At 32.5% G+C, this 25,123-nt stretch overlaps 1 protein-coding gene across 1 annotated transcript in view; it reads left to right on the top strand.

Annotated features, from left to right (window-relative positions):
- Window positions 1-25,123, top strand: part of LOC118193531 (protein turtle-like) — a 1,156,839-nt gene that overhangs the window by 1,064,663 nt on the left and 67,053 nt on the right. Inside the window, exons 8-9 of the mRNA XM_085821447.1 lie at window positions 2,258-2,548; window positions 16,976-17,263. Coding sequence (XP_085677573.1) covers window positions 2,258-2,548; window positions 16,976-17,263 — 579 coding nt within the window. The remainder of the gene's footprint in view (window positions 1-2,257; window positions 2,549-16,975; window positions 17,264-25,123) is intronic.

Raw genomic sequence — 25,123 nt, 5'->3', positions numbered from 1 at the left:
TATATTGATAAACTGACATTAAATAGTAAACCTAGAAAATGACAAAAATGAATGTACTGAAATACTTAAACATATACTCTTCTTTTCACAACTAAAATCGTGAATAGTACGAAAATGTGATAGATATAATAGTAAATAGGTATATTTTTATTGCATGTCAACCATTATTTTACTGCCAAGGACAGAATTTTGTCTTATAAAATAATAATAGTAATAAAGGAAAGTTTGTTTAATTCTTTCGCACCGGTAGAGGTCAAAATCTGTTTCTCTAAAACATTTGAAACACACTTGTATACGAAGTTTTGTTGAAATTAATTTCCTTCCATGCCAAGTAAAATGCTACAGAGTTAACAATAGCCTACTCAAGTGAAGCGATTACGTCTCTCTTGGGGATCTTTATGCAGTTTAACCCACTGTGTGCATTTGTCGCTTAGGACAGGACTGAAACTTCGAACGTCAATAGCTAAACGTTGTGCTAAACAAAGGTGCTTAAAATAACAAAGGTGCATAAATTAAAATAATGCTAAGTTAGTTTTAGTCGCTTCAAAAGAATGATCGGCATGTCGTTTAGCAACTTTCGAAACAAATAAGGCATGCACTAGAAGTTTCTCACGCAGCTATAAATACTAAAGCAATTCAGAACAATTTATTTAGGTGAAAATTTTTCGCAATGTATGTAGCAACAAAAACAAGATATAGAAAAAAAAAATTAAATGCAGAATATGATATATGCAAGCACAATTCTGTATACCAAATATGATGCAAGGGTTGGTAATAACTAGAGCAAGAGGTATTACTATTAACGAATAAATTACATAAATTTTATATTAAAGGGTTTTAATTAAAATGTAATACTTTTTTCTTTGTCTTTACATAAAGTACCTGTAACATATTAATCTACTTTAGGTATTATAATTTAATATATATTTTTCTAAATATGGGATAGGGTTCCTCGAAAACCCTTTGAGTGCTAAGGGTTCCGTGAGTCCACAAATTTTGACGACCACTTCCCTAGAAATATATTGTTTTTAGGAACTCATACGATCGTCAGATAAACGCATGTTTAAAAAAAGAAAAAGAAAGGAGAAAAATATATTTAAAATATGGTGGCACTTTATGCGGAAAATGAAAAGAAATTTAGCATTTTATTATAATTATTATTTATAATTAGTATTTATTATAATTATAGGTATAAAAGCAGATTTATTTGGTAATATTTTATGTAATAATAAAAAAAATATGATGTAGTTAATTATTTTAGATGGTAAGTTTAGGAGCCCACTTGTTAAATAATGATACGAATTTTAACTATAACTTGGGGTATACCTAGAGGAGTTGAGTGGAGTTCCATAGTTCAGGAGGAACTGCATAATTCAGCAGAATTCATTTTGAATCAATCAATTTCGATTCTCTCCATATAATAGTGTTTAGAAACGCCCAACTGCGATAAGATAGCTTCCCCGCAAAGTGTGCTTAGGGTTGCTAGAATGACTTGGTACCCTAAACCACGCTTAGCCTTTGCGGGTTTAGGGTGCCAGGAAAGGTAGGGTGTCAGATTCGGCTCAAAATCGCCCATTTGGCGACAAAACTGGTGATATGACATAGACCGAGCGGGAATATTCCAGAACAAAGTCTAACCGGTTTTTCCAAAAATGCTCTCCAAGGTAGGTCAAAAGCTATAAATACACTGCCTGTCCGCGGAGTAGCATTATATAAAATATTTATGATTTATGTATTTTATTATTATATAACATATTTCAAAATATCTTAAGTTTTGTCGTGAAGAGTATCATGAGTGTGTAAGATGAGCTTGACAGCGATCGACCGAGTCGGGAGCTGTACATTTGTGCTTTGCCGTGAAGTTGTATGCACCGTTAAAGCCTGATGCCTGTAGTACTGATTGTTTCAGGGTGTTTGTCATAGTTTTTTGACGACTGTAACGCGTCTTCGGAACTGTTCTGTGTAATACTAACGAATAAACTGTGTTTTGTTGCTTCTTTAAATGCTGTCCTTAATCACTCCAAATTAACGAACACGTAGAACACAGCAATATGTATACTGCACGTCCTATCAAATAATTTCTACGCAAATTTTACCTCAAATGTAACATGTTTTTGTTGTGACTTATCACACTCAGAAAAAGGAAGATAATTTAAAATTTAGCTACATGTTTTAAGGAATAAATAAATTAATAATATTTAAATTATAATCAATTCCTTCCTGTCCAATAATATAAGTCTTCTTTCATATTTTAAAGACGTTCCTCACGTGACTCTTCGACTTGGAAGTACCTTCAAGAAAGAAGAAATTCAAGAAGGAAATGATGTATATTTCGAATGCAACATTCACGCCAATCCTTGGGTAACGGAGGTCAGTTGGTATTTTAAGGGCCAAGAACTGCGAACTAATACCTCAGCGGGTATTGTCATCAGCAACCAATCTTTGGTACTTCAAAAAGTGCAAAGAACGAATCGTGGCCTTTACTATTGCATGGCCACAAATTCTGAAGGAACAGGAAGAAGTAATGAGGTTTTCCTAAGAATACGATGTAAGTTTACTTTCCTTTTGGTTATAACTTGATTTTAGGCATTATTTTTATTCTTTATCTCAAGTATTATTGAAATTTTATGTCTAAATATTGCAACCATTTATTAATGAAAATTTTGAGTAGTAAATAATAATAATAATAATCTGAAGCTTTAAGATTTTAAATTACGCTCAAATGGTCGTTTTGTGTGTTACTTTTATATATTAAATATCATGTTCTTCGCGCTTAAACCATAAATTTCAATTCACCAGCAATATCGCAAACTAATTTAAAGGGAGCATATCTTTAGATTTTCCGATACACAGTCTCGCGCACTGGAGATAAATAAGTCTTTTTTTTTATTTCCTTGTAGTGCCATTGCTCGCTTTGAAATCGTTGAGTTTGTTAATCAAAAATCTTTAATGTTTGACAAAATAAAAATTCCAAGTTTGGGCTTCCAGATGCCCATATTCAAATGAAAGACAACGTTATTCAAAATTTTATGTCTCTAGGTACCGTTGTGTTTTCACAGTGCGGGAAATATATAAACGTTCATGGATATTCTTCATTATTTAATTTCTTTAAATATAATGCAAGGCACTAATATTTGGTGGTATCAATTTTAAAAGTGAACTGGCATTTATAGGGATCCGACACAAAATGCCAAAACGAAATTAATAGCCCTTCTGGGCAAATTGCTCCTTTGGGCTAGTAATAATAATACTAATAATGAAATCCGCGGAAAATACTATAAATGACAGTCTGTAAATATCATGTTACAATTTAATAATTCAAAGAATACGTTACCATGAAAATTTCAAGTTTGAGAGGGATTTGTGAAAACATTTTGTCCCATTTACTCAAGATATCGCAATAGAAATAATTGTTATTTTCTACAAAGAAACTACAAATATTCACAAAATATTATCAATTGATGTAAATTACAAGAATGTAAAATTAAAGTTTTGATAAATATAAGGTTTACATACAATATAAATCTCATCTGTAAAAAGTTACATATAAAGGCAGGACACGATTTCAGTTATATATAGAAATGACTGAGTTATTCAGGTACTGTATGAGTTATAATTATATAAAAGCAGGACCAAAATATCACCAAATGGCGCCTTGGTGACTTTGGCGACATTTTGTTCTTGTTTCTCGCCACGGTTGGCGACTTTTGTAGATTTCCCGCCAAATTTGGCGACAAAAATGAGTCATTATTACCAGTTGGCAATATCTTGCCAATTTAACAAACTAGCCAATTACTCCAATGTTAAAAACACTTGCCCTAGTAATCTCATTTTTCCAACAAAACTTCCTCTCTTCAGACTTTTTATGTTACGTTTTACCATAATTCCCCATATAACTTAACTATAATTATTTATCCACAAAATTCGTTATATTATTTTGTAACTGTTATTATTTATTACTACGTATACCGCAGCGAATTACTATTGTATGATTATCTGTTCGTACAATTATTGTTGTACTGTTTTTAAAGGATAAGGATTTCTTTTAAGAATTTTTCAAGAGTTTCAAAATTTTAAAAGGAGTTAAAATTTGCAATGAACCAAATTTAGAATGTAGCCGGGAGTGAAAATAAGTATTTGTCAGCCTATTCGATCGAACATCAAAATAATTGCTTTGATTGTCAATTCACGGTTTTCAACTCTAGCAAAATACTCAATCTCGTTTCAAGAACTCTAACACATCTTACATCTTTTTTTCATTTTTCATTAAAACGATAAAAAAAGTACTGTTGAAACGAAAATCCTCTAGAAAAGCAACAAAGTAAATGCAAGCATCAGCAGAGAAATCCAATTAGTTTCCGTTCAACCGTAATTTATTTACTTTCGGCTCCCTTTGAGATGTTCCGTTGAAGTACCTCATTGGCCTCGATTCAAATGGACTCTTTTTCACAACCCAATTCAGAAACACTAATTTACCATATTTTCAACAGAAGCTAAGGCGTATAAATCATTCGAGTCTTTATTCAGCTAAGGAAGGATACGGAGAATTAAAAATGAGATTATGATCCGGAATCTAGTTTCGAATTTCATTTTTTTATACTTCATAGGTTATATTTCCTGTCTGTCATTTAATAAATGTCTTTTGATCTTAAATTAAAAATAGTAATTTAAAACGCGTAAAGATTCTTGAATATTATTACCGATCAACGTCAACGAATATTTTTTTCCTGTAGGTGCTTGGCATAGATTTATTAAAATTCGGAATAAAATTTCTTTCTGAATTTTCCTGTCTTTGATCATTATGAAAAGGAATACTTCATGCTCTTCAGCAATTTATGAAAGTCCATCGAATTCTTTATTCTGAAGTGGAGAAAATGTCTTTAAAATTCTTGTGTATCAGCGATGGCACGATTTCTGAGGTATTACCTGAAGTCTTTAATTTGAATCACCTTAATATATTGATTGCGCTCTATATTTAGATTAGGTACTGTATGGACTATTATGAATTTTTAAAAATTAGGTGCGGCTATAAATACCTGCATGCATATTATGAAGAAAAAAAGAAGCTTGCAGTGGTGGCTGATTTTAATATCCTTGTCTATTCTGGTTGGGAAGCATTTCTTAGCCAACATAGAAAAAATGGCTCAGTAAGTTCCTGTTCTCCCAAAAATTAATACTAAATATTTGATATATTCAAAAATGTTGTCATTATTTTTTGGTTTTGACATTTGCAAATGTTTTTCCTACTAGCATTCTAAATTTAGAATTCACGTAAATTTCTGCGTAAAATATACGTTTGTTAAAATTTAAAAAAAATGCGCAAATTTGCGTACATTTTCAGTAAAATATACGAAGTAAGAAATTGGGGAGATTTACGTATATGTGGTAAATATACGTAAATTTTCAAAAACAATATATATAAATCCTTAAAATGTACGTATATTGTACGTAAAAAGTACGAAAAAAGCGCGATGATTTGTATGAATATACCTACATTTTACGTATAATTTACGTATATTGTAACGTAAAAATATACGTAAATATATACTAATTTTTCCTGGACACTTTTCATAATATTTTTACGTTCAAGTTTTATTTATTTTATACGTAGGACCATTCGTATATTGCATGTATTTTTCGCGTGCAATTTACGAATGCATGCTGCCTGGGAGCTTTCATCCTTATAGCATTGTCTATAGTAGTCATAGCAGACCTTTCCACCTATAGTAGTCATAGCAGACCTTTCCAGCACGGTGTGTTATAATTCCGTTAAACCCTAACTAACTCTGGAGCCGTGTCACATATAGAATCATCCGTCTGAAATCCGTGTCATCCATCTGCCAGGTATGCATTCGGACGTATCCGAGGCAAGCTCAGCACATGCTGACAATGTCAGCCATTGCAAGAGAAATAAATGCTTTTGTATTGTAAGGATCCTAAGTTTTACTAACGTTTATTTTATTTTAAAACTGTACTATCACTTCTTATTTTCTACTTCCGGCCAGAATTAAATGCTTTAACTTGTTTATGCAAATTGTCTTGCTAACGCCCAAGTATTTAAGTTGTGGCTTTTTGCCAAGAGTTGGAGAGAGAAGGAGATTTAGGAAGCAAGCTGCTTGCCAAATCAGTTCTACGAGTTTTCACTCAGTTCCTGTTTACCTTTAAGGCCAGAGGTTTAGCCCACTTGATATTTGAATCGGAAGTACTTGTAAAAGTATAGAAAATAAAGTTTTTCGTATACCCTTCCTGCTTGTGTCGTCTATTCCACCAAATCTTGAACCTAGCTTGAGTAAGCTCCCTGTTCCGATTCAGGACACATCATGTTTCCGAAGCAAATCAAGAGAAACACAAGTCCTGACAGTATTATGCAATATTTTTTGTCTTCGTTGATTACTTTGAAAATGCGTGGTGCGTGTCAGCCAAAATAGGTTCGTGTGTGACTTATGACATGCGTGTCATACATCGCCATCATTGGTCTATAGACTATGGTATAAAACAAAACTTGCTGGGATAAATTGTAAGGCTTGAAACCTACGTAAAGCACATTTCATTTCTTTCAGTAATAGATATAACAAGAAATTGGGAAAATTGCATTAAATAAAATGAGCGTCAGTGAATAACTACATCTCATATTATTTGAAAAGCGTTAGTGAAGTAAGAATTATTTAGCAATGCTTTATTTTATTAAAAACATTTATTCAATATGTTTCAGATCCTATTATGGGTTACTTAAGATTTTCATCTCCGCCGCCTTTTAGTTACTGAAATCTCTGTTATTTTCTTCCAGGATTTACACTTCATGATATTTTTATTCTGATTTAATTTCTGATTTTTATTCTGAAGTGCGTTTAATATTCTGTTGTTTAAAATAATGATTCGCTTCGGAGATAAAAAAATTAAAATACCGAATTATTTGTAAATAACTGCAGATACAAATTTTATATTATAAACACGGTTTTATTTATTTTCAAACATTTCAAAGTGTATTTTCGATAATAACTACTTACATTGGAAGTTCATATGGCGGCTATTTTGTTTTGAACACCATTCCGACGCATTCGTCCAGACTCTATTCTAACTGCGGGAATCCTGCTTTCTTCTTGTTGCTACTCTCGAAATATTTTTAAATCAATCATGGCAAAGCGGAAAAAGTTCTCATGAAGGGGTTGGTTTCGGTTATTTAGATTATGGCAACGCACTCGAACTCTTGAAGAAAATGGCACGCAAACACTCATAACACTAATCTTTCCAATGATTATAATAGTCTAATCTGCGTTCCATTCATGTCAGCTTTTCTTTCTTAATCTCACTTCAGCAGGAAAGTTTCACACGGATGGTTTCCGTTGCTCATATTCCTTCTTCAGGAATTAAATTTTCCTATGATATTTCCTATTTGCTTTAGGTTTTTACACTTTTCACGACCTCCGTATTATGAGGATTTTCAGTTAGAAATACTGTCCTTTTTTGCTCTCATCCCTCTTTGTGAAAGGTGAAGTCCACTTTAGGTTTGACAAGTTTTAGTGTAATGCATATGTATTAATTATAATATTACTACCCGCTACGTGACCAGCCTTGGTATGGCTTTTAAATGTACCGGGAAAATGTCTAAAGCGAACACCAAACATTCAATTTAAAAAGTCAATTTAAAAGTTCTGCAGAATTTTACTCTGCAGAACAACTTTATCAAAATAATAAAAAAATACACAAATTTCAATAAAAATGTATTACATATAAAAAATATTACAATGAAATAAGAAATATCCCTTAATACAGATATTAATTATCCTAATAAATAAATTAACCAGCTTCCCGTTGCCTTCTCTCAACGAACGTCCAACAGAGAAACATTGATTTAAAATCTACACAGAATTATCGCCCTCATTTTTCCAAGTGGCAACCGTGCTGATTTTTCTACAGTCAGCAGTGCAGTATACAAAACATTGAATGGAAAACTGTTGCCAAAACCACATTCCAAAAGGAACAAAACTATTCAAAATGATGCGATTTTATCAGAAAAGATAAAATATAAAAATATCTGATTCGAATTTTGAAAAACTCACTTCTAGGTGCACTGGCTCTTGTCTAAATGCACTAATGTGCCAAATTTCGTAGCCCCGGTCCATTAGCTTACGCGCAGCACGAACGAAGGACACTCATACACACACACACACAGACAGAATCTTTCTTTTAGTATATGTAGAGAATATGAGTATTAATACATCACTAATCAATTAAAGTAAAAGCATTAATATGTATAGAAATTAAGTCAGAATTCAGAGATTATAGGTGATTCATGAGGATAAAATAATATTCTACATTACATAACGGAAATAATTAAGCTTAAAAAATTTACTTGAGAAATAAAAATTGTGAAAAAGTAGTAAAAATGCAATTTCATCGATAAAAACTCTTTTTTGTTTATTAAAAATAGTTTGGCAGCTTTACTTGATATAAATATTTCTATATCTGTATCATTTATTTCGACTTTAAATTTAGCTTAAGAAAATTTTATAAGATATTGTATGTGTTATCTTTTCTAGATGATAAACCTTTTAGAGCTTTAGCTCTATATACAAAATTTAGTGTAATCACCGTAGTAGAAGCTACGCTGTATTAAGTAAAGATAAAATTTTATTTAATTTTAATCCAAATTAATAAACTTAACACTTCTATTAGTATTGATTTTATTTGAATATCAATACATCCAAACCTAATAGAGAATCTAATAGATGTGGCAGTTATTACGAAGAGTATATTCAAACTTTTACTCAGATATTTTGACTTTCATTTTATTTTTTATACTCTATATCTTGGACAAAGAAACACAGCTTTCTAGTAGATATGCTTTCAGAAAAAAAAGACATAATATACAGGAATGTTTAATAAGCGCATATTATTTTTGATTATGGATACCTCGAATTTTATTCTCAAATATTTTTCAATAAAATTTAAAGTTTTTATATAACTTTTGATTCTTTCTTTCATCCGCTTTCTACTGCTACGAATTTTGTACACAGATAGAAAACTTTAGTGCATTATATATGTGAAATTGATGTATTTTTCTTTGTAATGTAACATGAAAATCTAGAGAGACAATTATATGCTGAAAAAGTAGGAATACAGGGACAAATCTATTTAACATTGAGTAAATGGCTGTCTCATTAATTTGGCGAGATATCTCCAAGCTGGCAATTATTTTGGCTACTAACTGTATCGCCGAAAGTCGCCAAACTTAACGACTATTTCGCCACATGTAGGTTCGATCTCTGCATTACCGTAATACGTGCTGTAATTGAATAACAGTAATTAATTTTATATATAGCTCTAACCGTATCCGGATCTGACATGCCTGCCATTAATTTAGAGAAGGAGAAAGTACTAGAAATGTCTTGGCAACCGGGTGGAAACTATATAAGCTGGAGAGAGTATCTGTTCTCATTTGTTACCTATTAGTTCAGCGTGAGTACGGAGTACTGAGATATCTCTGGGTTAGCTTTTCTCTTTAAGTACGCTTTTCATTACATGTGTTTAACGTTCTTAGTAGTTTGAATTGTAACTACTAATTGTACTCTGTGATACTGTGAACACGTATATGAAAAAAGATAAAAACTATGCTGTATTAAGTAAAGATAAAATTTTATTTAATTTTAATCCAAAATAATAAACTTAACACTTCTATGAATATTGATTTTATTTAAACATCAATACATCCAAACTTAATAGAGATTCACAAGTGTGGCAGTGATTACGACGGGTATATTCAAAATTTTACTCAGATATTCTGACATTCATTTTATTTTTGATACCCTATATCTTCAAAACCTCTGAAGTGTGTCTTTCTATGAAATAAATATTATCAACCTATCATCGGACGTGTATGCATTAAGTTATTATGAACCCGTGCACTCGCAACATTACCTTTGCCGTAGCGCTCTGAGCTTACCAGTATAGTGAGAAACTGGTTGCTACACATGCGTGTCTGTACCCTCCGAATAGAAATGTAAACGAGGTGTTTTATGAAGGAAAAATACTAGGTTTCTTTAATTTGTCAATGACTACAGCCCATACCGGATGCGATCGACTAATTACACAAAGATTTTCTATAAAGTTTGAAGAAAATACTATTCTTTTGCTTGTGGATTCACTTGTATAACAGGAAAGATGGTTCGAAAAATACCATCTTGCGAACCATCTTTCGCAACTATTAGATATCCAGAAGAAGATATTAGAACTATTAGAACCATCCAGTTCGCAACTATTAGATAATTTCAGTAATTAGCATAACGGTAAGACTGCAACGTACTATCTTACCATCTTGAATTCTAAGAAAGCATGATTTAATACCAGTGGTACTATAAGGTATTTCTCCCGCCTTCTTAGCATGCCTTCGTAGTGTAGTGGTCAGCATGCTCGAAGCGTATTCGTGAGGTTCGAGTCCCGGCGAGGGCAATACTCATTTTCCACATCTCCCGCTTCCAAAAAATCCTAATGTCTCTACAGTACCATCACAAAACTTGGCGTTGCGCAGCGTAAAGATTTGGCAGTTTGGAAACTCTTATGAGAAATTTATCATCAAAAGACATATCTGTGCACTAAGAAACGTAACAAAATAAAACTGAGTAATTGGTAAAGCAACGGACACTCGAAATTTCAAAAATTAAATTGATCTCTGTCGCACAAAAGAAATTTAACATATTCTACTGCCGATCAATGCAATTTAATCATGCATTCAACATATAAGTGTTACTATTTTATTGCAAGTTTTAAAATTATATCAAAGCCGGAGACTCCTAAAATCTTACACGATTAAAGCGCTCGATACGGCCTAACATTCAAACGACCTACGGCGCCCTAACGGCCGAGATGGCATGTTCTGTTTTCAATACTTCTTACTCTAAGATGCAGCTTCCAAAAATGAATTATATCAGTTCATTGTAGACAGTTCTATCCTAAAAAGGTACTTTTATGGTTCCTTACTAAGTCACCTTTAACCTCAGAGGCTAATCGAAGCTTCTTTGTTAGGAACTAGAAAAGATATCATTTGGAAACTTCACATCACTTTGTTCATTAATGAACGAGGGGGGAAGAAATTGTTGCACATCTCAAATGGAATTTCAGTCGTTTCAATATTTTAAGGAAATAGATTAGTGAAAGCCTTGCCCTTCTGCGGCTTATTATTCATATTTTAAATATAATTTACGAAAGGCATTTAGCTCAAAATTTGTAAAGAAACGCCCCTCTTCCTAAATATATTAACATATTTATTACACGATTTACGCATCATTAACATATTACTACATGTAATAATAACTGCATGTTTAACGCATTAATACGATGTCACAAGCACTGCGTCTTCTTAACTTTTCTGTTTTGAACTAGACATTATAGAGCTAATGTGTATAGAAGGCAGAGATTGAAAATGATATCCAAGGTATAATATAATAGCGAAAGAACAAATTGAAAATCCACTGTTAAAAAATAATAAAATATTTAAATATGAGATTTATAAATGATTTCTTTTTTAAAAAATTTGCTACAAAATCCTGCTCAAATATCAAAAGTATAAAATATTAAAGATTTCAGTAAAACTCGAAGGTTTAAATAAAAATTACAGTATCTATAACCAAGTTGAGCAATACCTTATAAACAAATTTACTCATTTCCCAAACTTGCTTTGAAAATACAATTAAACAGTATCAGTTCTGGGATGTACAAGATGAATTTATTGCGTAGTTCAAAGCTAATTCCAGAATGTGAAAAGTGTATCAACTTTTCATCGAAGAGGAAAATGGCATTCCCTGAAATCCAAGCAGACAATTTATTTGACATGTACTACAAATAAAAGAAAATGACATGAAAAAAATCACACTCGATCATAAATTAAGGAGTGGCATGATAGCAGAATATTAATGTTTTGTTGCTTATGTTTTCCATCGCAAGTAGTGTAATTTATTGCTATTGCATTATTGCATTCAATCCAACTGTTATTAATCTTCTCGGTATTATTTCCTTGTTACAATTCAAATGCTTATATTATTCTCGATAGATTTTTTTTCTCAACAAAACATTTGACTAGAAAAAACAATTCAACTTTGCTACCGTTCTATGTCATATTCAAAAGTAATTATTGAATATAGTAATTTAGCATCCCATTTGATCTTGTTATATTTTAATTACTTACCCATTAATTAATAAATCCAATTGAACGGGGTAAACGTTTTATAACTTATTCTTCTACGAAAATAATGAATTTGAATCCCGTTGATTTTATAGCAAAATATTGACCATGAACCCCCCCACCCCGCCTATATATAAGAACAATTAATAATTTAACATATTTAAGTCTTTAAAATAATTTAACTTATTACTTAATTAAAAAAGTGCAAATTTAACTTATTTATTAATTCTTGAAGAGTAAATGCAGTAATACATTTATGTAGATTTTCTTATAACACCGGGGAATAGTATCTGTAGATAACAATTTGAAATGTGATACAACCGTTTTTAGTGATTTACGCAAAATACCGTTTCAAAACTAATAACCGTTCTGGGTTAATGCAAATTTGCGCTTTTCTCTGTGAACTGATGCTTCATAAGCTTAGAACATTTGATTGGTTTATTTGATAAATTTTTATTGTTTTAGAAGGCACACAGAGAAAGTGCTATTTCCTGGTAACGGAATAAAGATATGTTTTAAATATTCAACCTTATACTGTCTGCATTTTTCTTCGGCTCATTCACTGTTACATAGTTCGAATGTCTCAAAAGCAACTCTGGCTGGCAATCTGCCAAAACACACAGACTCGTCCAAAAGGGGCGTTATTACTTGCTCGACGTGAAAGGTCACGTGTCTATTTTTCTCCGGAAAGAGATATGCTGGAGGGAAAGAAAGTTCAGATTTTTTCATCCTATTTTGAGAATAATTCGATCCGAATGGCGCATGCGTGTTTGCGCTCATGGTCGCGGATGAGGCGGTCGAACTATATCTGCAAAGAAAGGATATAAATTTAAAATATAATAAAATGAAACAAACCATGTCTTTGTAAAAAACATTGTTTTACTGATTTGCATTATTGCATTCAGTACAAGTAGTTTTACGAAGTGTCACATATTGAATAGAAACGCATTCTTTAGTAATTTAATTATTTATTTTTCTTGAAAAGTAAATAATTCGATTATTATCATAATAAGTTAATTAATAACAAAATTTAATATTGATAAATAGTATATAACGAATTTTTTTATAAGCGAACTTGAACGAACTTGAAGTATAACTTTACATGGCGATATGAATTGCATTCACAAATAACTGCATAGCTAACGGTATCTTCGTAAAATCGTAAAAATGCAAAACAAGCATAATGCTTTTACTTCAAAATTAAGAAGATTTGTTCCACGCACATAAAAGAACTAAATTTTTGCTTAGATGCACGATTCTTACGTATTTAGGCTCTTACGACTCTTCCGTATTTAGTGCCATATTTTAGAAAAGTTAGTATATAGACATGTTGTCGCCAACCGGGGGTACACGGACCACTGTCGATCCTCGAAAATGTTTTGATGGTCCGCAGAAAAATTGGACATTATTTATATTTTTATGAAGATTCTCTTTAAAAAATGACGACTGACAAAAACTATTATGGAATATGGATTATACGTTTTTGTTAAATTTTAGCTACTACTACGAAATTCCTTCTGAATTTAGCTACTTTTCAGCTACTTTTGCAGGTGTACCTAGCGACATCTAAAAGTGAGAGTTGGCATCCATGGATATGCTGCTGTTATCAATAATAGCGCGAACTGGAATTCTCTTTCCTTTGGAAATACAAACATATGCTATTGCAGTTATTAATAACACAGTTTCTCTTTGTGTCAATGGGCAACTTGATAGATTTTTATGAGAACCATTTGCATTCTTATTTATAATTGCCTCACTGGAAGTTTTCGTTTTTGGTTTGGTCTAACTGCTGATCGATGGCGCCATTGTTGAGTGAGCGATGATTATTATGTTTACAATAATTAAAAATTGGCGGCATAACACTTTCAGTTTATTGATATTGCTTTCCTATTTGCCTATTTGTTCTTGCTTTTCGCGAAGTTCCTCTTCAGTGATTTGGAAATGTGAAGCTTTATGTACAAGAAAGTAAGATTTTTGTACTTTTCATATAATTTTTCAATGTGAACGAAATATGTGTATCAGTGAGATGTTAATAGTGTTTTATTTGTTACTCATAATCAGGGGCGTAGCCTGAATTTCCGTAAAGACATGCTGCTGAACACCAAATGTTTCGAATATTATATTAACAAATGAAAGTTAGAATTACATGTATTGGGAAGTTGAATATTGTTTTTGCGTACTAATATGTTGTTTTTAAAGTTTGATTTAAGTTTTTTTTTTTTTTTTTTTTTTTTTTTTTTTTTTTTTTTTTTTTTTTTTAAATTCGTATTAGTGGTCCGCCAAATATTATATATATGTAGTGGTCCCTGAAGCTCTAAGGGTTGACGACCGCTGATATATACAGATTTTCACTTCCTTCTAATTAAGTTTTTGGAGGCGATACCGGTCCGACTCATATTTCGTACGATGTTTGTCATTACTTGTATTTTATGCACCTCTCTAGACTTATATTTGAGACGTAAAACTTGCTACCAGTTTATTTATTACTACTTTAACTTTTATAATAATGAAACTAGGACACAATTATTTGACTTTATATTCAACCTTTTGCGGATCACGGGCGTCATCCACATACTCCCAAATTAATTTTAATTTCACCACAGACCTCTTCAGCGGGTTGGTAGGAGCCACTTTGGGAACTACTGTTCTAAATGATTTGTTTTTCACTAAAACTTTTAGATACCTGTTTTTTAATTAATTTTAGTCAAGTTAAAACTGCAAGCATTCTAATTTTTATAAAAGGAAGTACCGTTAGAAGTACTACGCGAATCTCTGCGAAATGCACATACCTCGAGTTCCGGATCTAGCATTTGTAAATTAGTTTATATCAGGCTGTTTTTAAATTTTAAAACAGACAAACATAGTGATGATATAATTTCGAATATGAAAAAAACGTAACATTTTGTAACGAGGGATTATATCTCTTAATTTATATTTCATTTAGCGAATTAATAGCATATAAATTAAGAAGCATGGTTTTTCCGTATGTAAAGTATATGACTTTATTTTTAAATGAATGTTTTCTTTGTTTTATTTCATCTTTTCCTCTTTTATGATAAAAAATTGCCCCTGTTTAGACATTCATGTAGATATCATACGAGTCATTAAAAGTTTGAATAGCTAAGAAAGTACTTAATTTTATTAACTAATAATGCGCATGCAAACTCCTCTTCTAATATAAAATCATATTTTGAACAAAAGCATTGCGATTTGAATTTTTCTTCTCAGCCAGACTTGAAAAATGAAACCAAAGCTAACTTGCAGCAACAAATTTATTTCCAAATGAAGCGAGATCTTACTGCAATGTTTTTTCATCAAATTAACAGTTGAGTCATTATGCATTTAAAAAATTTTTACTAATTTTTAAACAACTTCAAAATAGTTTTTTTTTTTTATATTACACCAAGCACACCTCACTTTTTAAAAATATTATGGATAAACATTCCTTCAGTTGCATTTTTTTGTTTTTTTTGCGTTTCAAATGTTTTTAAACTGGATTGGGATTACAAAGGACTGTAATTCATAAACATGTTTTTGTACTGTTTAAGCACACCAGTGAAAATTGCACACAGACAGAATAACTGAACAGAATTCTGTAAGATTACTAATAAAACTAACACAAATATTATGTCCTGGTTTATTTAATTAATAACAAAATATATGTTCTCATAAACTGTACAAGGCACTTATCGTGAATATCTATCGTACAAAGGATAACAACAATAAATTCGTAAAGGTTACAGATGTCTTTTGCAATGTGACTTGCCTCAAAATTGGCTACAACTTTGTATTTATTTAAAAGCATTTTTAATCGTAAACAAATCCCAGCAATTGTATACTAACCCAGACTGATGACTAATTTTGATTCTTAAGCATTATAGTCCTGAATCTGCTAAATTTGATATATTCTATTAATTATATCAAATTTAGCAAATTCTGGACTGCTGAGCTGCGACACATTCATATATGAAAAATAGCATTTAGATACTACTAAATGCTCTTTTTGGATAATAAAATCCATCTATATAAGCGATAAAAATTTTGCACGGCAAACTCTGGGAATCAATTTCCCATCAGTGAAGATGTGTACAGCGCTTTAAATGTTTGTTTCGTTGCTTTAATGATAATAGCGCCAAGAAACCAGATTTACAGGCAAGTAACCATGAAACCACAAAAACATCTGCTTAATTCCTCGTTTGTTGTTTACAAAAGCAAGAATATTACCACTTGTTTAATGTTTAATAAGCACTTTAGTTAGTGCACCAACTTTAGAGTCGCTCTGCTGAGTGGGACCAAATTTTGGTGCACTGAAAGTTTTATCTTCTCTCTCGTTAGACAAATTTCTTGTTTTCGCGTAAAAATTCTATTGAATTTTAAAAAAAAATAACTGTTTTAGGTTTTTTGTATTTTACAATTTTAATGAATGTGTTGAGATTTCATGTATTTTTGCGTTGCCGCGGAGCCAGAACTGAATTGATTGAATGAGAAATAAATCTCTAAAGAAATTCGAGAAAGTAAGTTTAAATGAAATGTAGCAAAAAGTGTGTTTATTATAACAAGCTGAACAAGAAAGTCATGTGATCTTTACATCCTATATTTGTGTTAATATAATTAAAAAGGAAGATGTATTTCATTATCTTTCTTAACAATTAAAATATTTAATTCATACACACAAAATGTGTGCAAACTTATCATTCATTTCTGTTAACTTTTAAAATTACATTATTTTAAAACTTTTAAGGCATAATCAATGCATAGAATAATATATAGACTGAATGTTATGTTTTCTTTATTCAGATGCTCCTGAGTGCAAAACCAACCAGAAAAAGATTTATGGCGTCGGCCGTTTTGAATCCGTGCGCGTCAAGTGTGAACTGGATGCTGATCCTGATAACATCACATTCAGGTGGCGTTTCAATAGTTCAGGAAAGAGCTTGGATATAAAAAATTTCCAGACATCTGGAACAGTAAGCACAGGAACCTACCTACCACACTCAGATGATGATTACGGTTCTGTCATATGCTGGGGTAGCAACGAAGTTGGACGTCAGAGAGAGCCATGCGTTTTCACTGTCATACCAGCTGGTAAGTTATTATTTTGTCAGAAACTTAAAAAATATGCTAGATCTAAATGAAGCAGTGCGAGTGAAGTGATAACTGATTCTATGTGTAAACTCTGTACAATACATTTCTCACTTTTGCTCTTTTTTTCTCTTTGTCTATATTACATCATAATATTTTATTTAATGAAAATCCCATTTATTGAAATTTAATATGCAACACTATTAACCCGGGAACGAACGCGCAAAAATATTCACACTATAATTTTTATAAATACTTCTATGAAATAAAATTTCTTAAAGAAATAGAAAATCGTATAATTTATTAGTATAGGAAGAAAAAAATGTATACCTTGACTTTATATCGATTCTTATTTTATTTATTAACACTATAGGCGCAAAAAGAAAAGCAACAACAAATGTTAGCATCAGATTGAACAGAGTGTTGTCGTGTGTTCCAAATGCAAATATTATTCACATTCAGCGAAGCGCGTTTTTGTTTATCTGTGCTTTTACCCTGGGAAAACACTGCATGTTTTTTTTTTTTCGTTTTCCTTTTTATTTGTTTCCGATATCTGTTTTACCAATTTCACAATTTATATCATTCTGACTCTCGTTTTCATAATCTATGTCAGTTTTTGAATCAGTATCATGTGAACTAAAAATTCATGATCACTTCCATTCTCCATCTCTTTACGATATTTTTCGTCAGTTGACTATAACATTTGCAACATTTTTCCGTTGTAAGGTAAATTACAGGACACGTTTGCCGCTTTCTGTACTGTCACAAATCAACTATGTAATAGTGTTACGAATAGGCGTGCTGAATCTAAAAGTCCCGATCTGATCAAAATCAACTCTGAATCAAAGCCCCAGCGAAAAACCTTCAGAGACATATAAAGAATTCGACCAAAGACACGACTACAATAGACATCAACAACTTGCGTGAAATAAAAGGCGTGCTTTGTTTAATCTCGTGGGTCTATTGGATCCAGTGCGCGTGCTAGTGCGTTAAATGCATCAATTAATATTAAATGTATTAAGGGAGCATTCTTATTTAAAAGCTTCCATAAAATGTAACGTTTATGCATTTGTTCTGCAAAAACAGTTAACGTAAAAACCTGAAATTTTTACTACATATTTATTAATTTTTTATTATTTTTTTGAGCGTTTGAATTAATACAAATTACTAGCTATATTCTAGAGATTGAAAAACATAAATATGAAGGCAAACGCGATTGGAGGAATTTAGATATCTCTGCAACTGATGTAATAAAAAAATTTATTATAAACAATTTTCTTGCTTTAGACAGAAGAAGAATTTACTAAGTAAATCTTCTTTAAAGAATTATATAGAATTGAATCGAAAAGTTCTTTTTTTTTGCAAATTTTGTTAGTTAAATTCATAAAAAGTCTTAAAATTTTGTATATTATATATGATATTTTATCTGGTATAGAATAATAGAAAAAATACGTATTTTATTAGAGCACACTCTAAAATCAGTGTTCATATCTGGTAATTTTAAATATGCAAAAAAATGAAGAAGTTCTGAAAAGCATTTTGCTTGTTTTATCAAGTTCAGTGTTCCGCCTTACTTGCTTGGGGAACATTCATGAACCTGACGCGGAACAGGGAGCTTACTAAAGCTATGACATCCTGAATAATAAATTCTCTGGCTACCACACCGCATTAGTCAGCTTAGATCTTAAAAGCGCATTCGACAGTTTGTGGTGGGTAGCTATTAAGCAAGCTCTTGTAAACTCCAATTGTCCGAGTAATATTTATAAAGTTTTAGAACACTATTTGCAAGACAGACGTCTTATTGCAGTACATCCAGCGGGAATTATCGAAAAAGTACAGACAAGAGGATGCCCGCAAGGTTCTTGCGCAGGTCCTCAACTCTGGAACCTCACTTTTAATAAGATCCTTCAAGCTCCCTGGCCTGATCATACGCATATATATGCGTATGCCGATGATGTGGCTCTTGTTATCCGGGGACATTCTCGCGAAGTTTTACAGCAAAATTGCAACGAGTCTCTTCAACTCTTTCAACAGCACTGTGATGATCTGAAATTGATTATTGCTGAAAACAAATCCAAGGTACTTCTTGTACCTAAGAAAGGAGGTTCCTTGGTCAGGCGACCAAGAATTGTCCTCAATAGCCACAGGTTGCAAATCCTCAGAGAAATCAAATATTTGGGAGTTATCATTGATGATAAGTTAACCTGGATCCCACATATTCTGTCCATTAAAAAACGGACACAGATGATTGCCAAACAGCTTCGTTATCTTCAGGGATATCGATGGGGATTAAACCACCATATCCAAAAAATTCTATATACTACTGTCACAGAAAAGATTGTTACTTACGCCGCTGCTGTTTGGGCACTCCCCATGCAGGGGAGAAAAGTCAAACATCTTTCAACCATCCAACGCCCTTTTGCCCTGAGTATAACTCGGGCATATATTACAACTTCTTCGGACTCACTAAATGTTCTAGCCGGTCTACTCCCTCTTCATATTAGAACTGAGGAAGAGGCTGTTCGTCAGTTACTTGTGCAACTACGCAGGCCTATCACATTTGATGGAGAACATTATTTGCCTGATGACTATGAAGCAAAACTGAAACCTTTTAGTATTCATCCAGCAGACTATGGGGTTGGAGTTAGGCTCCATATTCCACCATCAGTGTTTCGTAATTCTTCAAGCCACGTGATATATACTGATGGATCAAAGATAGATGATAACGTAGGAAGCGCTTTTGTTGCTTTTCGTGATAATCTTCCTCTAGCCCACTGGAAGGGACATTTATCCATGCAGAATAGTGTTTTTCAAGGGGAAGCAGTGGCGATAGCACGCGCTATCCGCTACTTGCTGACTCAGAATATAACACAAGCGACAATCAATTCTGATAGCCTTTCTGTCATCCACGCCATTGGCAATCCTGAGCATTCCTCTCCAATTATACGAGACATTCAACAGGACTTACGTGCTTCTCCGTCTTTTACTATTCATATTGCTTGGGTTAAAGCGCATGTGGGAGAATATGGTAACGAACTTGCAGATGCCTATGCCAAGGAGGCGGCTTCTGGTGATGCTGATGAGAATATATCCATTCCTTGGCCACATTCTTTTCTCAAGCGAACTTTACGTCTTCGAGCAATTAGTAAGTGGCAAGAGGAATGGGACAATAGCTTCACCGGTCGACGTACTTTCTACCATCTTTCATATGTGTCGACAGATCGCTGCTGTGGCAATGCCCATCTTTCCCGTTACATTTCGGGGCATGGACCTTTTCCTGAATTCTTCGCACGCTTTGGCATAAGTGATACCAATGTCTGCAGTTGTGGTGAACTCGGCTCTCCGGAGCACTATTTAGCCAATTGTCCCCTGACAGAAGGCCTACACATACGATTTCCTACGCAAAATCGTCAGGCATTTTGCAAACTCTTAGTTAAGCAAAGACACCTGATCCGCAAACAAATTGCGTAATGGAGAAAGTTTCCAGCATTGGGCTTGACCTATGTCAAGTTTAATCTAAATGATTTACAGGAAATATATTAACCATGTACTATCTGCTTTTTGTAGCTAGACTGTTAATAACAAATGAAATATAAGTTTGACTGCATCACGTTAGTTTGTGTGTATCGAACTCCATCTATCACCTTTTCAGGTTTGTTAGAAATTTTTATTTTTATTTTTATTTATCTATCTATATATATATATATATATATATATATATATATATGTTTAAGCTATGCCTTTACATAGTTCTCACGTTGGTTTGATTGTACTGTACTCTTCTATCGATAGTATGCTTTTCTTATTAAGTTGATTGTCTATAAGACAATCATTAATTTAATCATTGTATCATGCTTACAAGTATCTTCATTCAGTATAGTATTATTAGTAAATTATGTTGGTATGTTGTATTGTAATGTATAGTCAGCCTTTGTACTATAACAGAAATTGTAAATGTTTATTTGATGGCATCATGTTAATCTAATTACATTGAAATCTGTCTCATGTTGTAAGAATCTGTCTACTTTTTATTTAGTACACAATTTCAATATCATTGTTTCTTGTCTCATGTTAGCTATTTTCATTCTTAAGTCAGCAAGTATAGCATTATCAGTAAATAATTCTAGTCGATCTGCAAATATCGCATTCAGTCAGTAATATAGTTCTGTCGGTACTATAGTTATTGTTGACAATATGGATAGTTTCAGTCAGCAACTATAGCTTTTTCCGCAAATTCTTCTTTATTTGTATGCAACTTTCTGTCTTTGTATATGTTTTTGTTTAACTATTGCATATTTGAGCCTAGTATTTTACAGATGACTTGTTTGTTTGTTCCGTACTCTCCTACTGTTCATATGCTATGCATTTATTTATTTATTTATTTATTTTTTTTTTTTTTTTACCTTCCAAACTGTGTATCATTGCAAATTATGTATTCATTTCAATTATGTATCATTGCAAATTTTGTATTCATTTCAAATTATGTATCTGTTTGCTAATATCAATAAACGACTGGGATCACGTAGTGGGGAGACGGCGCTAAACCAATTAACCAAATGGTAAGGGCGTGGTGCCCGTCTTCCCCGTTCCTAAATCCTAAATCCTAAGATACACAGGAAGGGTATACGAAACCCTTTATTTTTCACTCTTTACAATGATTTCTGTACTTCGGAATACAGAGACCAACCACTTGTGGTCTGAACGTAAGAATATAAAAATATTAACTAAACTCTAACTTAACTTTGGAATAATAAACAAGGGCCTACGTGGAAGATTGGCCGTATATTAACAGGAAGCCGTATGTAGTAAGAGAACTGTTAACACTACAATACGTTTAAAATTATCAAGATGATTAAACCTCTGGCCTGGAAGGCAACTAGCAACCGAGTAAAACTGCTAAGGCAAGCGGCCTGCTTCGACTAACTCCTTCCTCTCTTCTTTTTCGCTTGGCAAAAAGCCACAACTTAAGTACTTGGCATTCGCCAGACAAATTTGCATAAATAAGTTAAAGCTTTTAATTCTGGCCGGAAGTAGAAAACAAGAAGTGATATTGCTTAGGGTTGCCAGAAAATGGCAGGGTAAGGCTGGGTTGCCATATTTGGCGAAATATTATCCATTTGGCGATATGCTATAGAAGGAGCGAGACCATTCTAGAACACATTCTTAGCGGTTTCCTTGGGAATTTTCCCAAAGGTAGGTTATAGCTATATATACCCTGCCTGTACGCTGAGAAAGTAGTATATGCTCAGTTAACCCTAACTCAGCTTTTCAGGGCTGCTTCTCATGACTACCGAGAGATGGCGCCACCCCTACCACACCTAGTACGAACTTTTGAAGCTCAAGAGACGACAAAAGTAACAGTTTCTTCTTTTCTTGGCGGCATTGGAGACTGTCACTTCCCCTTTTTTTAAGAGATACGAAACTACTTTGGAACCCTCATTAGGGAATGATAGCTATGTAATGGTAAACTGTCCGTTTTAGGACTGAATACCACTCAAAGAGGCTTAGGACATGGACAAAGTAGTATCTTGAGTTCAGTAGTGTAGTGACTTGAGTTTAGAGATTATCTTGAGAGCGATCGACCGAGTCAGTAGCTGTACTATATGCTTTGCCGCGAAGCAGTCTTCACCTTTACAGCAGGAAGGCTGTGTTACTGATTATTTCAGCGTGTTTATCGTAGTTTTTCTAAGACTGTGAAGGTGCTGGAACTGTCCTCTGTGATACAGGAGAATAAATTGTGTTTTGATTCTTCATCAAGTGTTGTCATCAATTACTCCAAATCCACGAACCCGTAGAACGTAACAGTATTTGCGGTCTACGAAATTGTAATATGTAAATTCATGCGTTATATTGAGACCACATAGCATATAAATTGCTACCATTTATATTTTATTTTGTTTTATTATTTGATTCATCAGCTTTCGGTATCCTGTTAGTCTTTCACTTATGTTTCGATCAAATAACTACAAGAGTTACTTCTGTGGAAGAGGAAATAGAGATTTTTATGAGAATTCTTTAAAGAGCTTTCTTGATAGAGATTTCATGTTAGAGATTTTGTGTAGATTTTGCATAGTATTGTTTGTCTGTATGGAAATACAGATATTTCATATATTCTATGCAAATTTTAATTCATACAAACATCCGTAGATTACGTTTTAAGATTTTGTTCTATGAGGAATGATATACAGACTTATATATAGATATATAGAGATTTATGAAGGCACTACAGATTTTTCTGTCATGGAAACCTTACGCAGATTTCGTTATTTATAACGCCTGTATGTGTACAAACTTTACCACAGCATGGCGGGAGTTTAGCTTCGCTCTGCTAGCAAAGAAAATGAGTTTAAATAAATTCCATAACGATTGATTGTCTTTCGTCGATGTCTTTCGTTGTGAGTATAAATGTCAGCAATTTTCACCTACCATATTGTTTAGAAATTTAGAGGTTTTAGAAAAAAAAAAAAGAAAGAATGAGAGATAGAAAGATAGAAAAGAGATTTAACTATTGCTATGATTTTATCTATAAAAATAAAATTTAAGAATCTGAAAGATTTCAAATTTTACATTACCCTCAAAGGGGCATTTTTTTTTTCATTTACACGCCTAAAAATATTTAAAAACAACATATATTTAGAATTTCCAATATAGAGTCCCGCGCGCTGGAGATATTCCTTACAGTATGTTGCCACTGCTCGCTTTGAATTCGAGACTCGTAGACCTCCTAGACAAACGCCTCAATGGACTAATAAGTAGTTAAAATATTTATCTCAGTTTTATTGGAATATGAATATTTACTCAAGTATTGAATCTCTAGGTCCAGCCGCAAGAATTTAAAATGTTTTTGTAATTACAAATGCAGTTAATTATGTCATTTTAATAAAATGTTTAAATTTTAAGTTTTATCCAAAATTGTTCAAGTATATTATACATTATTTCATGCACTGATGAGTTATTTCTTATTACCGTTATTATGAGTTATTTCTATACTGTATGTAAATGTCACAGACCATATACTGTCCGAAGAACCCTTACTCAAAATCACTATTCCCCTAATTTTTTTGCTTAACGGGCTGCTCTCTATTGAAACTTCTGTCGTAACATCATAGTAGTCTCGTAAATTAAAAGTAAACAGTGGTTTAAATGAGCGAAATTTTAGTATTTACTATCTATATATGAATATTGAGTTATTCTTAAATGACTAGAAATCATTAAAATCATTTTAATTCATACAAAGACCATCTTGTAATTCCGCTAATATAATAGCTTATAACTGAAAATTAAATTAATGGACAGTGTGAAATTTCTTTAAATTAATTGTGTTATTTTTACGGTCTTTATTTTTAACAAAAAATTAATATTGGTCCGAAATTAAATTCTTGAAATTAAGCGTTATCAAATAATGCATCTACTATGATAAAGCTTTAAATCAAGAATTAAATTAACCTACGAATTTGGGAAAATAACTGTTTCCTTTTAAATAAATTAATTTGATTTGCATTACCTTTTTCTATTTGCTCCGTTTTACCGTCTTATTAATGAAATGTTTTTCCTTCGGTTGTAGCAAACGAAAAAAGAAAAGTACAACTCGGCTTGAGGAACTTTCGCTCAGTCAATATTTATTTAAGCCTATTCAAATTAATATCCAATATGGTATTCGATTTATAATATAAAAGGAAAGCGGTAATTCAGGCTTAACAGCTCCTACGTAATGATTAGTAACGTGCAATATAGTGCGATATCTTGCATATAGTGGACATATTGTATATGTTTTTAATCTTTCTGTATTTGTATTGTATTGTTGCTTTAAGACATTGTGCCTTTTCTTCAATTAGCTTAGGACGTTCCACTTGCTGTCCATGA

This window comes from Stegodyphus dumicola, chromosome 7, assembly GCF_044657685.1.
Source record: "Stegodyphus dumicola isolate Sdum_Otavi_A_Nest chromosome 7, ASM4465768v1".
NCBI classification, from domain to species: Eukaryota; Metazoa; Arthropoda; class Arachnida; order Araneae; family Eresidae; genus Stegodyphus; species Stegodyphus dumicola.
This window is presented reverse-complemented; position numbering and strand designations above follow the sequence as displayed.